This window comes from Triticum dicoccoides, chromosome 4B (assembly GCF_002162155.2).
Source record: "Triticum dicoccoides isolate Atlit2015 ecotype Zavitan chromosome 4B, WEW_v2.0, whole genome shotgun sequence".
Taxonomy (NCBI): Eukaryota; Viridiplantae; Streptophyta; class Magnoliopsida; order Poales; family Poaceae; genus Triticum; species Triticum dicoccoides.
In genome coordinates, this window is record NC_041387.1 from 753,156 (window position 1) to 767,456 (window position 14,301).

A 14,301-nucleotide genomic window follows, 5' to 3' on the forward strand; every position below is an offset into this window, starting at 1 on the left:
GCCCAGATCCTCACCGGCATGCTCCTCGGAAGCCGGCACGCTCGTCGGACGCCGACAGGACAGCAGCTGGTCCGTGGGCACCGCGACTCCCTTCGCCGGTCGTCTCCTTCGCCGACGCCCACAAGCTATTCGATAGTTTGCCAAGGTACAAAATGGACTCCGCCGATGAGTTCTTTTTTCAAAATTTTCTTTGCGACTCCGACGATTCTTCCTCCGATGACGAGGAGGAGATATTGACTGCCGTGTTGGTCCATCACCACCTCAACAGCCAGCGGCCATTGTTCTGTGACTCCATTCCGAGCCACGTTCCGACATTGAATCACAACCGAGAGAGTGGACATTTCCTTCTTTGGAAGGACTACTTTGATACAACAAACCGGTTGTTCAAACATCAGAAATTCCGCCGCCGTTTCCGTATGAGTAGGCATGTCTTCAACCGTATTAGAGAGGGGGTGGTCAGCTATGATGACTATTTCGAGTGCAAAGAGGATGCCGTTGGCAAGATTGGTTTTTCCTCTTATCAGAAATGCACTGCCGCCATCCGAATGCTTGCATACGGAGTGCCCGGTGATCTCATTGACGAGTACGTCCGTATGAGCGAGTCTACTTGCCTAGAGTCTCTGTATAAGTTCTGCAAGGCTGTTATTGCTGTGTTTAGCCCTGAGTACTTGAGAGAGCCGACTGCTGAAGATACAGCCTGTTTGTTGGCGATGAATGCCAGCAGGGGCTTCCGAGGGATGCTTGGTAGTATATACTGCATGCATTGGGAGTGGAAGAACTGCCCTTCTGCTTGGCAATGGCGGTATAAGGGCCATGTCAGGGCTTGCACTGTCATACTTGAGGCCGTGGCGTCTCAAGATCTCTGGATCTGGCACTCTTTCTTTGGCATGGTTGGATCACACAATGATATCAACGTGCTTCAGCGCTCGCCGGTGTTTGCTAGGCTTGCCGAAGGCAACATCCCACCGGTGAACTTTACTGTCCACGGCCACACCTACGACAAAGGATACTATCTGGGTGACGGTATCTATCCTCAGTGGACCACTATTGTCAAGACAATACCCAACCCTGTGGGAGAGAAGAGGAAAAGATTTGCCCAAAAGCAAAAGAGTGCTAGGAAGGATGTCGAGCATGCCTTTGGTGTTTTGCAATCTCGATGGGGCATCGTTCAGTATCCTGCTAATACCTGGAACACGCAGAAACTGTGGGAGGTGATGACTGCTTGTGTGATCATGCATAATATGATCGTAGAAGACGAGCGCCCGAAACATCTGTATGATCAAGGGTTTCGGTTTCAGGGTGAGAATGTTGTGCCTCAGCATGGAGTAGCGGCAACATTTGAACAGTTCACCCAATTTCATGAAGACATGCGTGATTGAGAAACTCACGTGCAACTGCAAAATGATTTGGTTGAGCATATGTGGGCTCATTTTGGCAACCAATAGATGTATCTTCTTTTATTCGATTTGCAAAACTATGTGAGAGCTATGTGAGACATTTTTATTTTCATTTGGCTTGTAATAAATTATGCTATTTTATTCTATCCAAAACGATTTTTATTCTGAACTATGCAATCATGCAAAAAAAGGTGTGTGGCAGCCACACCGACACATATGGGTCGGCGCGTTGGGCGCCCTGCCGACCTATATCTAAAACCGGGCGGACACCGGGCGGGCGGCCGATCCAAACGGACAAAAAGCAGACGAAATCACCGTCCGTTTGGATCGCCCCATTAAAGTTGCTCTTAGACCATCACACACACAGAGAGAGAATGCGCTACAGCAACTCAAGAACAAAAAAAGATAATACTCCGTAGACGAAACGGGCGGGAGGTGGATTGAACGGGTCAACTCAGACTCAGAGATGTATGGACCCGAGCCTACTGAATGAATCAAGCAAACGGCCCAGTCGGTCGGTCGGTCGGTGGTGCATCGGAATTCGTAAACTGTTCCGGAGTATTTTTTAGTATGCGGTAGTATAATCCGATTACTAGGCATATATATACATAGCGTGGGTATGGAGTTAATTGCACAGAAGTATCACAATTGGGCATTGGAAGCAGATTGGTACCAAGATTGGTAATTTTTACGTGTCAGTACCAAGATTGGGGCGAGCCGTTGCAAAAAAGACTAAAAGTGTGTTTTATACGTATTGACAGAAAAGCTGACCGGTTGGGCCCGCCCGTCAGGCGCCACACTGGCCAGTGCGCGCGTGCCCGCGCGCTGACTGGGACGAGGCCGGCTCGCACCGTTTAGGTCTCGCTGGTGCGACCGAGCCAGACCCTGCCCCCGCCCCCTCTTCCTTCTCCTCGCACCCTCGCTGGCGGCTGCCTCCCCGCCCGCTCCACCGCCCGCCCGCCCCGCCGCCCGCCACACCACGCTACTGTAGCCATGGATCGAACTGCTTAGGCGCTGTCACCTCCCCCGCGGCTGCTCCTCCCTCGCGCCATCCTCTGCCCCGCGACTACTGTGCCCTAGGCGACGATGGCCTCGGCTACTCCGACAGGCGGCGATGGCCGGGGCGATGCGAGCGGCGGCGACCTCCCCCGCTTAGGCCTCGATGGCAGTGGCGGCTACTCTAGCTCGGAGTACAGTAGCGCGGACGAAGATTTTGTGGAGCCGGCGTTGTCAATGGAGCAGAGGCTGAAGATGGCGCGAATTTGGGTGGCCAACCCTAGCACCGCCCATCACTGGACTCATGGCTTCGGTGGTGTTCTGTAAGTGTTCCACTGTTCCATTCTTGCAAACTAAAATTGGGGATTAGGGTTAGGGTTTACTGCCTGGTTTACTGTCTGCATGTTAAGCACTCTAATTGCTAGTCCTAAGTAGAGCAGAGAAGTATAGTGGATTACATGAGTCCTAACTAGAGCAGAGCAGAGCAGCATTAGTGGATTGCATTGTTATTTCTTAGTCCAAATTGTCAGAGCAGCATAGGTGTTACCTAGGTAGAGCAGAGCAGAGCAGAGAAGCATAGTGGATTAAATGATTCCTAACTAGAGCAGAGCACCATTAGTGGACAATTCTGTTAACTACTTATCTGAAAATACAAACCATCAGTTTGCTGTCAGTTAAGTACCCACTCTGTAATAATTGTTTACATTGTTTGATTTTGTAGTAATTGTTTAGTTTATATGTTATCTTAAACAAAGCTATGTTTATATGTTAACTTGTTTATATGTTAACTTAAACAGAGCTTTTTTTATATGTTAGCCTATCTGTTAAGTAAAATTGTTTATTAACCATTTTTGTCTGTTATTTCATTTTGCAGTTTGTATGATGACATTTTGGATGTTAGGTTCTATTTTGATGCTTCAGAAATGTTTGAGCTAAAGCTCTGCAGTTCAGATGTAACATACCTGAATATGATTGCAGTGATGGAAACCCAAGGATTTAGTGAATATGATCTGTTGTTTCACATTGAGAATCCACAATTAGGGGAGAAAGGATTTGAAATGGTAGAGTGTAATGCTGAGTTGCAATTAGTAAAGAAGCAGGTTGAGGAGTCTAAGGTCTTTAATTTGCTAGTGAGGGCATGTACACCTCCTTGCAGCCAGTTTGAGAGGCAAGAATTATCCACTGTTGTGTATGAAGATCCTGTGTTATATGATCTCAGTGAGCCACCCATCTATGTTGTTAATGAAGAAGGAGTTGCATTTGAAAGTCAGAGTAGCAGTTACAGTGTAGCTCATGGTACTGGTGTTTGCACACAAGAGAGCAAGAATGTAAAAGGAAAACTGAAAGCTGTTTTGGAAATAGAAGAAGAAGAGGGATATGATGGCAGTGGTGGTTCTGATTGTGAAGGTGAAGAGGACAGTGATGTACCACCTTTTATATGGGTGATGCTGATGACATAGAGATGGCTGAGGGAAAGAAACAGAAAGAGTATGATGAAATGGAAGAGAAAGAAACAGATGATGAAGAATCTGAGGAGGAAGAAGTGGTGCATTATGAGGGTGATACAGAGGTTGAGGAACCTTTTCAAATGGATGAAGATGACAAAGTTGTTTCGCGGGATGAAGAAACTGTAATTGTACATGAAGAGAAGAAGAAGAAGAAACAGAAGCTTCCAGTTAGGAGAGGGCCTACAACAAGGTCACATTCAAGTGTAGTACCAGAGGAGGAACCTGATTTCAAACCTTCATCTGATGAAGAAGAGAAAGGATTGTTGAAGGAGGCTGATGATGATGGTTTTGAGCCATTGTCATTTCTGCTGCCAAAGAAAAGGAAGAGTGTCGGGGAAGCTGATCCATGAACACCTATGGGGCCGGCGGACCGAGCCCCTTTTCGGTTCGGCGGGGGGCGGAGATCGCATGAAGAGCAGATCGAGGCGAAGCACACGAGCAGTTTACCCAGCTTCGGAGCTCTCCGGAGAGATAATACTCCTACTGCTGCTTGTCTGATTGTATTGAGTTCTTGCTCGGGTGTGCTGAGTGCTACAGTACACACGAAACCGAGCGTGAGTGTTTTCTGGTTTCCAGCCGACCCCCTCCTCTACGTTGCGCATGGGCCTCCTTTTATATGCTCAAGGGGTCACCGACAGGTGGCAACGTATACAAAGGTAAAAATGAAAAAAGAGGGGTGGTTGGTACAGCTACCTGTACAGTGTATCCTACCTAACCCTGACGGCAGGGGACAAAGGCATTAAATGCCCGTCTGCGTCGCCCAAACAGTGCAAAAAGGGACCGTCAGGGACGCCACCGCTCGCCATGATGGCGATCTTGTCAGCGTCGCATGCCACCGCGCACCGCTGGCTGCACAGCCTCTCGCCACATGCGCCTGGAAAGGCCTCCAGGGCGACACGTTGGTGGATGTGCTGGAGCGTAGGTACAGAGTGGCCGCTTGCCGCGGCAAGCGCCTTGCCGCGGTCATTGTCTTGCCGTGCCCAGAAGCTTGTCGCTCACCGGGCCTTGCCGGGATGCGCGGTGCGTCGCGGCAAGTTCCTTGTGATGCCTTGATTGGCCTTCCCGGCAAGCTCCTCTTGCCGGGGCCTTGTCTCCTTGGCTTAAATACTTTGTTCTTGAATGGCTCCAAAGGAACCACGGAGGACCTTGGCGGTCACCTGGCAAGCCTTGCCGTGGGGCACTGCAACTGCCCGTGCACAAGTTCGGGATACTAGGGTACCCCTATTCTAGTACACCGACAGGAGCCCCCGGGCCTGGGTCACACACGGTGCCGAGTGCTGTTGGGCCAGGCCCAAAACAGGGCACGGGCACGCGGGGCCAGGGTCACGCCGTATCATACTCCGTACCCACCGCGCCCTCCCCCAACGGCACGCGTCGAATGCGGCATCGTGGGAGAGATCGTGGGTGGTTTCTTTATTCGGAAGGACGAAACGTCCGCCCCCTCCCTCTTTATAAGCAGGGGAAACAGGAGCAGTTCGCCCATCCTGCCGGTTGTTACTCCAATCTTCACAAATCTCCGCCGCTCCCCCCTTCTTCCCGAAGCTGAAAGAGAGGAGCGCTCCGCCCCCCATTGCCACCAGCACCACCAACGCCGCCGATCTCCCCCACCACCTTCGCCATGGCTCCGAAAGCCGACAAGGGGAAGGGCGTGAAATCGGTCAAGGCGCAGCGGCTCGCGGCGCTGCGGAAGGAGCGGGCCATCTTCCCCCCTCAGCTAGGCGCGAAGGAGCTGAGGGAGTACTACTGCCTCTTCTGGTCGACGGAAACGCGAGCGCATCCGCGCACGAAGGTACTCCCGGCTGCCGCTTCGAGACTAGCTCCGAACGGATATCCCTTCTTCGCGCTGTTCTTCTACTACGGGCTCTGCCCGCCATTCTCTGAATTCTTTTGATTTTCTTTTTGAATATTTGCTTGACCTTTCTATCCTCTTCGGTCACCAGATCCACCTGCCACGGAGCTGATGGAAACTGAGGCCGCCGGCGAGGAGAACGCGTGCGGCAACAACGACGATGCCGCCGCCACCGAAGAAGAGGCCGGCGCTGATGATCCCGCCGGCGAAGAGGCCGCCAAGGCTGCCGCCGCAGAAGCTGGCGAGGGATCCGGCGATCGCACTGACGGCCCCGAGGCCACAGGAGCGCTAGGTGCTGCGCCGACCGCCGATCCCTCCGCCGATGCTGCAGCGCCAGGCTCCGAAGAGCCCCAGCCCGGCGCCTACTTGAATGCCGGCGACGGTATCTTCATCAAGCTCCCCTGGGCGTCAAGCTCCAGGGCGCCGGTCGAAAGAGAAATTTTGGACGGAGAAGTGCTCGCCTCCGCTGGGCTGACGCTGGTCGACGCGCCAAGCAGCAGCAGCGACGAGTCTGAGGAGGAGCGGCTGCTGCGGAAGCTGCTGTCGCTCTACCGCGCCCGACAAGCTAAGCTGGCGTCCCGAGAAGCACTTGTCGCGAGGGCGGGAGTGGATATTGAGAAGCGCACTGAGGAGCTCTGGGGTCTCAGGCAGGAAACTCTCCGATCCCTGCGGAGGAGAGGGAGCAAGTCGCCGAGGAGTGGAAAGCTTTTCTCCTCGCGAAGGCTGAGGTTGAAGAGCAACAACGGCTTGTCGCTGAAAATCTATTTGCGCAGGAAGGAGAGTTGGCGCAGCGCAAGGTCAATCTCGACAGCCACGAGGAGGAGCTTAACGCGCGTGAGCAAGCAATTGGCGGGGCTCTCAAGGAAGCAAGGGATGCTGCCGAAGCTGCCGAGGCCGCCAAGAAGGAGCTGGAAACGAAGGTGGCGCAGCTGGAAGCCGATCTCAGGGTGAGCGGCGAGGAGCTTGCCGCGCTCAAGCATGAGCGCGAGAAGGACGCTGCCGCTCATGGTGAGCTGCAGGGTCTTCTCGCTGAGAGGAGCAAGGAGCTCAGCGCCGCCAAGGATTCCAATGCAGATCTCGAGTTGAAGTTGGCTACTTTGACTCAGACGCTGGACGGCGCCAGGGAGCGGGAGGTGGCCTTGTCGGAGAAGATCAAGGCCGACGAGGCGCTGCTGGCGAGTGCTGCTACCGCCCACGACGCTTTCAGGGAGACTATGGAGCACTGGACCGAGGGTCTTGTGGATCTTGCCGCCGCCATCGACGGGGAGCTGGCACAGCTGGGGATGGAGGATCTCGGGTACTCCTCCGACGAGCACCTCCAACCCAGCGCCAAGCTCAGCTTGTTCTTCAAAGGCGTGGCGAAGGCCCTCCAGCGACTCCGGGAGAAGATCCCAAAGTAGCTGGCCGACGAGTCGCGCAAGATCTGCGCAGGAGCTCTCCAGAAGGTGCTGATGAAGGTGGCCTTCCGCAACCCAGGCCTCAACTTCACCAACGTCCTCAAGTCCTTGCCGCCGGACGCTGATCTGGAAGCTCTCAAGGCCCTTGTCGCACCCATTGTGGACAAGGTGAGCGGGATCAAGAGGGTTGAGGGCGATCGCGTAGATTAAGCCGCCCGTTTTCTCTTTTTCTTGTCGCTGCTGGTCATGTTATGAAAACAATCTATTAGAGCTGCGACAAGCTATATTGTAATATAACTCTGTTTTGGGTAGAAATTTGCTGTGTTATTTCCTTTACTTGATTCCTTCCTTTGTATGTTTTTGCCCTACGCTTTTAGGGAACTTGTCGGTGCAGGCACCTGGGCCGCGAGTGCTGAGTGCGGGACATCAGCAGCCTGCTGGCGGTGCCGCTACCGACAAGAAACCTTGTCGCAACTAGTCGCAGCTCACTTAAGTTGTCGAGCGGACTCGAAACAAAGTAAGGGCGCAACTAGCTACGAGTTGGTTCCTCCGCGCACAGGTTTTCCATACAAAGCACGGTCGTTCGAGGAAGATAACTTAAAAATTAAAACTGATTGCTCAAACTTTGGCAACTTAGCTTTTCTGTCGCTTGCTTTCCGGTAAGGCGAAACTTCCTTGAACGATGCCTGGTCCACGCCATTATCTTCTCCCCCCCCCCCCCGGCAAACTTGTGGGCGAGGGAACCTTTCTTTCCTTTGAGAAAGAGAAAGAAGATAAAATAAAGATATGAGCCTTACGGCTCGTTATTGCTTACCGGGGGTAGGTGTTGCACAAAGTGTCAGATAACGCATGCAAAAAATAAAGTAGATAGCATGATATTGACAAGATGTGCGGAGCACATGAGTTTTACTTATGCACGGGGTCTGCGCCCGGCTTTGTATAAAGGATTACATGCAACATCGGCAAGACTTGTGCAAAAGGTGGTTGCCGGAACAGGTTCTGGCAAACGCGCCTTATGGGTAAAACTTACGAAGATGCTCAATGTTCCAGGAGTTGCTCATCGGACTGCCATCTTCGGTCTCAAGGCGGACAACGCCAGGCCTAGTGACTCGTTTCACCCGGTAAGGGCCTTCCCACTTCGGCGTCCACTTGTTGGAATTCTTGGCGGACTGAACACGCTGAAGAACAAGGTCGCCTTCCTCGAGACTTCTGGCACTAACTTTGCGGCTATGGTAGCGGCGCAAAGCTTGCTGGTATCGAGCAGCTCGTACAGCAGCCTGAAGACGGTCCCCCTCAAGGAGCAGCGCGTCATCTTGTCGCAGCTGCTCTTGCTCGAGCTCATCATAAGCAAGCACTCGAGGTGACCCGTATACGAGTTCCGTGGGGAGAACTGCCTCTGCTCCATAGACTAGAGCGAAAGGTGTCTGGCCAGTGGCTCGATTTGGCGTCGTCCTGATCGACCAAAGAACCACCGGCAGCTCCTCGATCCAATTCTTTCCGCACTTGTGCAGCCTGCCGAAAGTTCTGGTCTTGAGCCCGTGCAGCACTTTAGCATTTGCCCTCTCCGCTTGACCGTTGCTTCTCGGATGAGCAACAGAAGCGAAGCAGACCTTGGCGCCAAGATCTTGGACGTACTGCATGAAGGTGCGGCTCGTGAATTGCGTGCCATTGTCGGTGATGATCCTGTTAGGGATCCCGAAGCGGCAAACAATCGACCTGGAGAACTTGACTACTGACTGTGCTGTCACCTTCCTCACTGCTTCCACTTCCGGCCACTTTGTGAACTTGTCAATTGCAATGTACAAGTACTCAAAGCCCCCGACAGCTCGGGGAAAGGGGCCGAGGATGTCGAGGCCCCAGACCGAAAATGCCCAGGATAAAGGGATCGTCTGGAGAGCTTGAGCTGGCTGGTGTATCTTCTTGGAATGGAACTGGCACGCTTCACACTTGGTTACTTGTGCAGTTGCATCCTGGAGGGCTGTCATCCAAAAGAAACCTTGCCGGAACGCTTTGCCGGCAAGTGCTCTTGCTCCAATGTGGTGACCACATATGCCTCCATGTATCTCTACCAACAGCTCTTGTCCTTCTTCCCGGCGAATACACTTCAATTTCACGCCGTTGAGTCTTCTTCTGTACAGTGTGCTGTCGACAAACTGGTACATACTTGACTGCCTAGCTACTCTTTCCGCTTCTTCTTGCTCTTCGGGAAGTTCTTCTGTCTGAAGGAAACGGACAATGTGCTGTGCCCATGCTGGAGCTTGCGGCTCGACAACAAGGACTAAAGGCACATCTGCTGTTGTGGGAACATCCACTTCCACGACGAGAACTTGTGGCTCTACCGGAGCTTGATGTTCCCCGGCAAGCTTGCCGGAGCAAAACTTGTCGGGAGCGTCTGCTTCAATGGAACAAACCCTAGGGCTTGTCGGAGCAGACTGCTCCTCAGCACCCTTGGTGTTGATTTTGATGACCCTCTTGGCGGCGGCTTAGGGGAGCTCTGTCGGAAAATAGTCACCAGAAATCAACTTCCTCTTCTTGCTCTGTCCAGTTGATGGCGTTACGGATGGTTGAGTCAGCTTGAGCACAAAGATCCCTGGTTCCACAGGTAACTTAAGTGCAGCGCACTTCGACAGGCCATCGGCGATGTCATTCTGAGCTCTTGGAACATGTTCCATCTGTAGGCCGTCAAAGCGCCCTTCTAGCTTTCTCACTTCATCAACGTAAGCTTCCATCAACGGACTCTGATAATTCTTGTTCACTTGGCGGACGACAAGCTATGAGTCACCCCTGACAATGAGCTTCTTGATCCCAAGGTCTGCTGCGATCCTGAGACCGGCAAGCAAACCTTCATACTCTACAGTATTGTTCGTTGCTTGCTCCTTGGGAAAGTGCATCTGGACTACGTACTTGAGGTTCTCTCCGGTGGGTGCGACAAGCAGTACGCCCGCACCGGTGCCTTGCAGCGAGAAAGCACCATCAAAGTACATCAGCCACTCTTTGCTTACTTCTTTGACGGGGATGCTCGTTTCTGGAATTTCTTCATCTTGTGTTGGCGTCCATTCTGCTATGAACTCTGCCAATGCTCTGCTTTGGATAGTTGAAGTGCTTTCAAACTTAAGGCCAAAGCAAGACAGTTCCTTTTCTGCATCTTCTCATGGTCCTGCGCAGATCTATCTTTGTCGGGACCAGAGCTTGCCGGTGAAGTCCCCTGCTTGTCGCTGGATGCATCTGCCGTGGTTGCTGGCTCATCATCTGCCTCCCTCTCCGCTACTTGTGGCTTAGGTGCGACAAGTGTTGGAGTGGAGGACAGGTATCTCTTCAAGTCCTGCAGTGCAGCCTCCGCCTCCGGAGTCCATTTCATTGGACCTGCCTTTTTCAAAATTTTGAAAAATGGCAGGGCGCGCTCAGCAGACCTAGAGATAAACCTGCTGAGAGCAGCTACGCAACCAGCAAATCTTCGTACATCCTTGACGCGCTTTGGTGCTTCAATTTGCTCAATGGCCTTGATCTTGTCGGGATTGGCTTCAATTCCCCGCTGAGACACGAAGAACCCGAGAAGCTTGCCGGAAGGGACTCCAAACACACACTTCTCGGGGTTAAGCTTGAGGTTGATCTTGCGCAGACTTGCAAAGGTTTCGTCTAAATCTTGAATCAGAGTCGCCTTGTCCTTGCTCTTGACCACTATGTCATCCATGTAGGCTTCCACATTTCTGTGCATTTGTGGTTCAAAAGCATCATGGACTACCCTTGCAAATGTTGAACCAGCATTCTTTAAACCGAAAGGCATCCGTACGAAACAGTATGTGCCACATGGGGTGATGAATGCGGTCTTCTCCTCATCCTCTTCTGCCATGAAGATCTGATGGTATCCTGAGTATGCATCAAGAAATGAAAGCAAGTCACATCCGGCTGTGGAGTCAACAATCTGGTCGATGCGCGGCAAGGGAAATGGGTCTTTGGGACAAGCTTTATTAACATCGGTAAAGTCGATACAAAGCCTCCATTTCCCGTTTGCCTTACGCACGACTACAGGATTGGCCAACCACGTAGGATGGAGCACTCCTCTGACAAGGCCTGCTGCTTCCAATTTCTTGATCTCCTCTGCAATGCATTCTTGGCGCTCCACTGTCTGTTTCTTGACTTTCTGCTTGACGGGCCGCGCATGAGGACAGACGGCAAGATGGTGCTCGATTACTTTCCTGGGAACACCGGGGATGTCAGACGGTTGCCATGCAAACACGTCGACGTTCGCCCGCAGGAAAGCAACGAGCGCGCTTTCCTATTTAGGGTCGAGAGTGGCGCTGATGGTGAAGGTACCACCAGTGCTGTCCTCCTTGGCGGACACCTTCTTGGTCTCTGGTGGAGCTGTCATTGTCTTCTTACACTTGCCGGTGGAGCTCGATGGTGCATCCTCGACGGTAGCGCAGCACTCCGAAGAGGTGCGCTTGCCGGAGTGGGCATCAGAACTCTTGCCGGACTTGGTCTTCTTCTTTGCCCCGGGAGCTTCAACGGCAAGTGATTTGCGATCTGTTGTTGCTGCTGCTTCCCGGTAGATCTTGTCGCGCAGATAAGAGCATCCTTCTTGTCACCAAGGACAGAGATGACACTTATCGGGCCTGGCATCTTCAGTACGTTGTATGCATAGTGAGAGGCTACCATGAATTTGGCGAGCGCTAGACGGCCGAGTATCCCATTGTAAGGTAATGGAAAATCAGCAACGTCAAAAGTGACCCTCTCAGTCCTGAAGTTCAACTCACTGCCAAATGTTACCGGCAACGTGATCTTTCCCTTCGGCCTGCTCCTTCTCGGATTGATTTCTTGGAATGTGCCGGTCTCTTCGAGCTCGCTATCAGGGATCTGGAGTTTCTGGAGCACCGCGGAGGAGATCAGGTTCAAGCCGGCCCCGCCGTCAACTAGCATCTTAGTGACTTTGAGGTTGCGGATAGTTGGTGAAACCAACATCGGCAAGCACCCTACCGCAGTTATGCGATCAGGGTGGTCCTCAATATCAAAGATGATAGGCGTGCTAGACCATTTCAGAGGCTTGCGTGACTCGACGGGTGGTTCTGCTGCATTGACTTCCCGCACCCACTGCTTGAGCTGGCAGTGTGAAGTATGCAGAGAAGCACCACCGTCAACGCACAGGACCTCTGTGGCTTTCTGGAACTCCTGCTCATCGGTCTCGTCATCATCCATATCTTCATCGTCGTCGTCATCTTCATCCTTGTCGCGGCCGCGGGGAGGTCTGTCTCCTTGCCGCTGCTTGGCCTTGCCACGGCGTCCTCCTCGGCCGGGACGTTTCTTGCCGGATCCTCCAGCACCTTCCTGGGCTTTCTCCTTGTCGCGTCGCTCGTATTCAGCCTTTTGCTGCTCGACAAGCTGCTCGACCTTCTTGCAGCTCTGGAGGTCGTGGCCCTTGGTGCGGTGGATCTTGCAGTACTGCTTGTTGGTGCCGTCCTGCTTGTCGGTGACCACCACAGCCTGGTGGTTGGTGCCTGCGGCAATCTCCTTGTCGGAGCTACAAGCTTTGGCTTGCTTGCCGGACTGCTCAACGACTAGCACATCTTTGCCTTTCTTCTTTCTGTTGTTCCGCCGCCGGCTTCTCTTTGCCGGGGCAGTCTCCTCACTATCAGATCCTCCTGCTCCTATATTCTCTCCGGGAAGTTTCCTCCCTTCCTCAGCACGTGCACACTTGTCGGCCAGGGCATATAACTCACTGACGTCTCCGATCTTGCACATCGTCATCTCCTCCCGCATCGTGCGGTTCCGTACGTTCTGATGGAACGCACTGATTACCGCGGCAGGGTGGACATCTGGGATGTTGTGCTGGACACGGCTGAATCTCAGAATGTACTTACGCAGGGGTTCTCCTTCCTTCTGGGCGAGCAGATGAAGATCGCTCTCTTGGCCATGGGGCTTGTGGCCGCCTGTAAAGGCGCCGACAAACTGATGGCATAGATCTGCCCAGGAGGATATGGAGTTATCCGGCAAGTGCATGAGCCAGGATCTGACATTGGGTTTGAGCACCAGCGGGAAGTAGTTGGCAAGGATCTTGTCGTCCCGTCCCCCGACAGCTTGCACCGCGATGGTGTAGATGCTGAGGAACTCCGACGGATGCGACTTGCCGTCGTACTTCTCTGGCACGTCTGGCTTGAAATTCTTCGTGCTGGGCCACTGGACTTGCCGCAGCTCACGAGTGAACGCAGGGCAACCTACCGCGTACGGCAAGTCGCCTGGTTCCCCTGGCGCGTGCATGTCGACAGAGGGCCCAACGCGCTGGTCTGATTGACGTCGCGCTTCTCTTCGGCGCTCGATGCGAGTACGAGCGTCTTCTTGCTGTCGTTCGTGAAGAACTTGGCGCTGATCGGGATGAGCTCGTGGATCCGATGATGCAGTGGAGTCGCTGTCGAGGTGGATCCGGCGAGTCGGCGATCTTGGCCTTCGGGGTGGAGAGTGCAGAGTGGTCGCAACCCCACCGGTTTCTTTGCCATCGGCTCGTGCCTGGCGTTCCTGCCGCGGCAGCGATGCACTCGGCTGCCGCGGAGTGTCGCCGTTGGCGAAGCCGATGAGACTCTGAATGGTGGCCCTCCATCCGTCGATCTTGTCTTCGTTGGAGGGTAATCCAGGAGCAGTTGAGCTCGCGCCAAAGCTTCTGCTGGAGTGGTGGGTGGCAGTGGCGAACGGTGCGAGGAGCGGGATATGCTCGGACTTCTAACTATGTTAGAAGGAGCAGTATCCCGTCTAGGCGACCGTGCCTCGCTCGTGCCAGCATGTTGGCGTGCATGCTGGTCTTGAGCACCCCGAGATCCACCAGCTCGATCTTGGCCCAACAAATGTATGGTACTGCGAGTACCATGACGCTGTCGGTCCTGCGCCTCTTGAGATGGGCGCGGAACATGTACGGACGCCGAGGTCTGCGCAGCCTTGTCCTTGGACCTGGCAGCGTCGTGAGCTCCCTCGTCGATGTCCGTTCTTCCGCCGGCGTCTTCCCCACCACTCATTTGCTCCGGGGGTGGTGGGATTGACGTGGACGGAACAACTGCCGCCGAAGTCTTCTTCTTCGGTGGCATGTCGATGAAGAAGATGAAGATCTAGCTCGTGTGCACGCCAGATCAGGTTCACACAACCTCGACGCCCCCTACCTGGCGCGCCAAAGA

The 14,301-nt window shown here is 53.5% G+C and overlaps 1 protein-coding gene across 1 annotated transcript in view; it reads left to right on the top strand.

Annotated features, from left to right (window-relative positions):
• Positions 1–3,981: 3,981 nt before the first annotated feature.
• Positions 3,982–14,301, top strand: part of LOC119294374 — a 32,060-nt gene continuing 21,740 nt past the window's right edge. The window contains exon 1 of the mRNA XM_037572569.1: positions 3,982–4,186. Within this exon, the coding sequence (XP_037428466.1) occupies positions 3,982–4,186 (205 nt within the window). The remainder of the gene's footprint in view (positions 4,187–14,301) is intronic.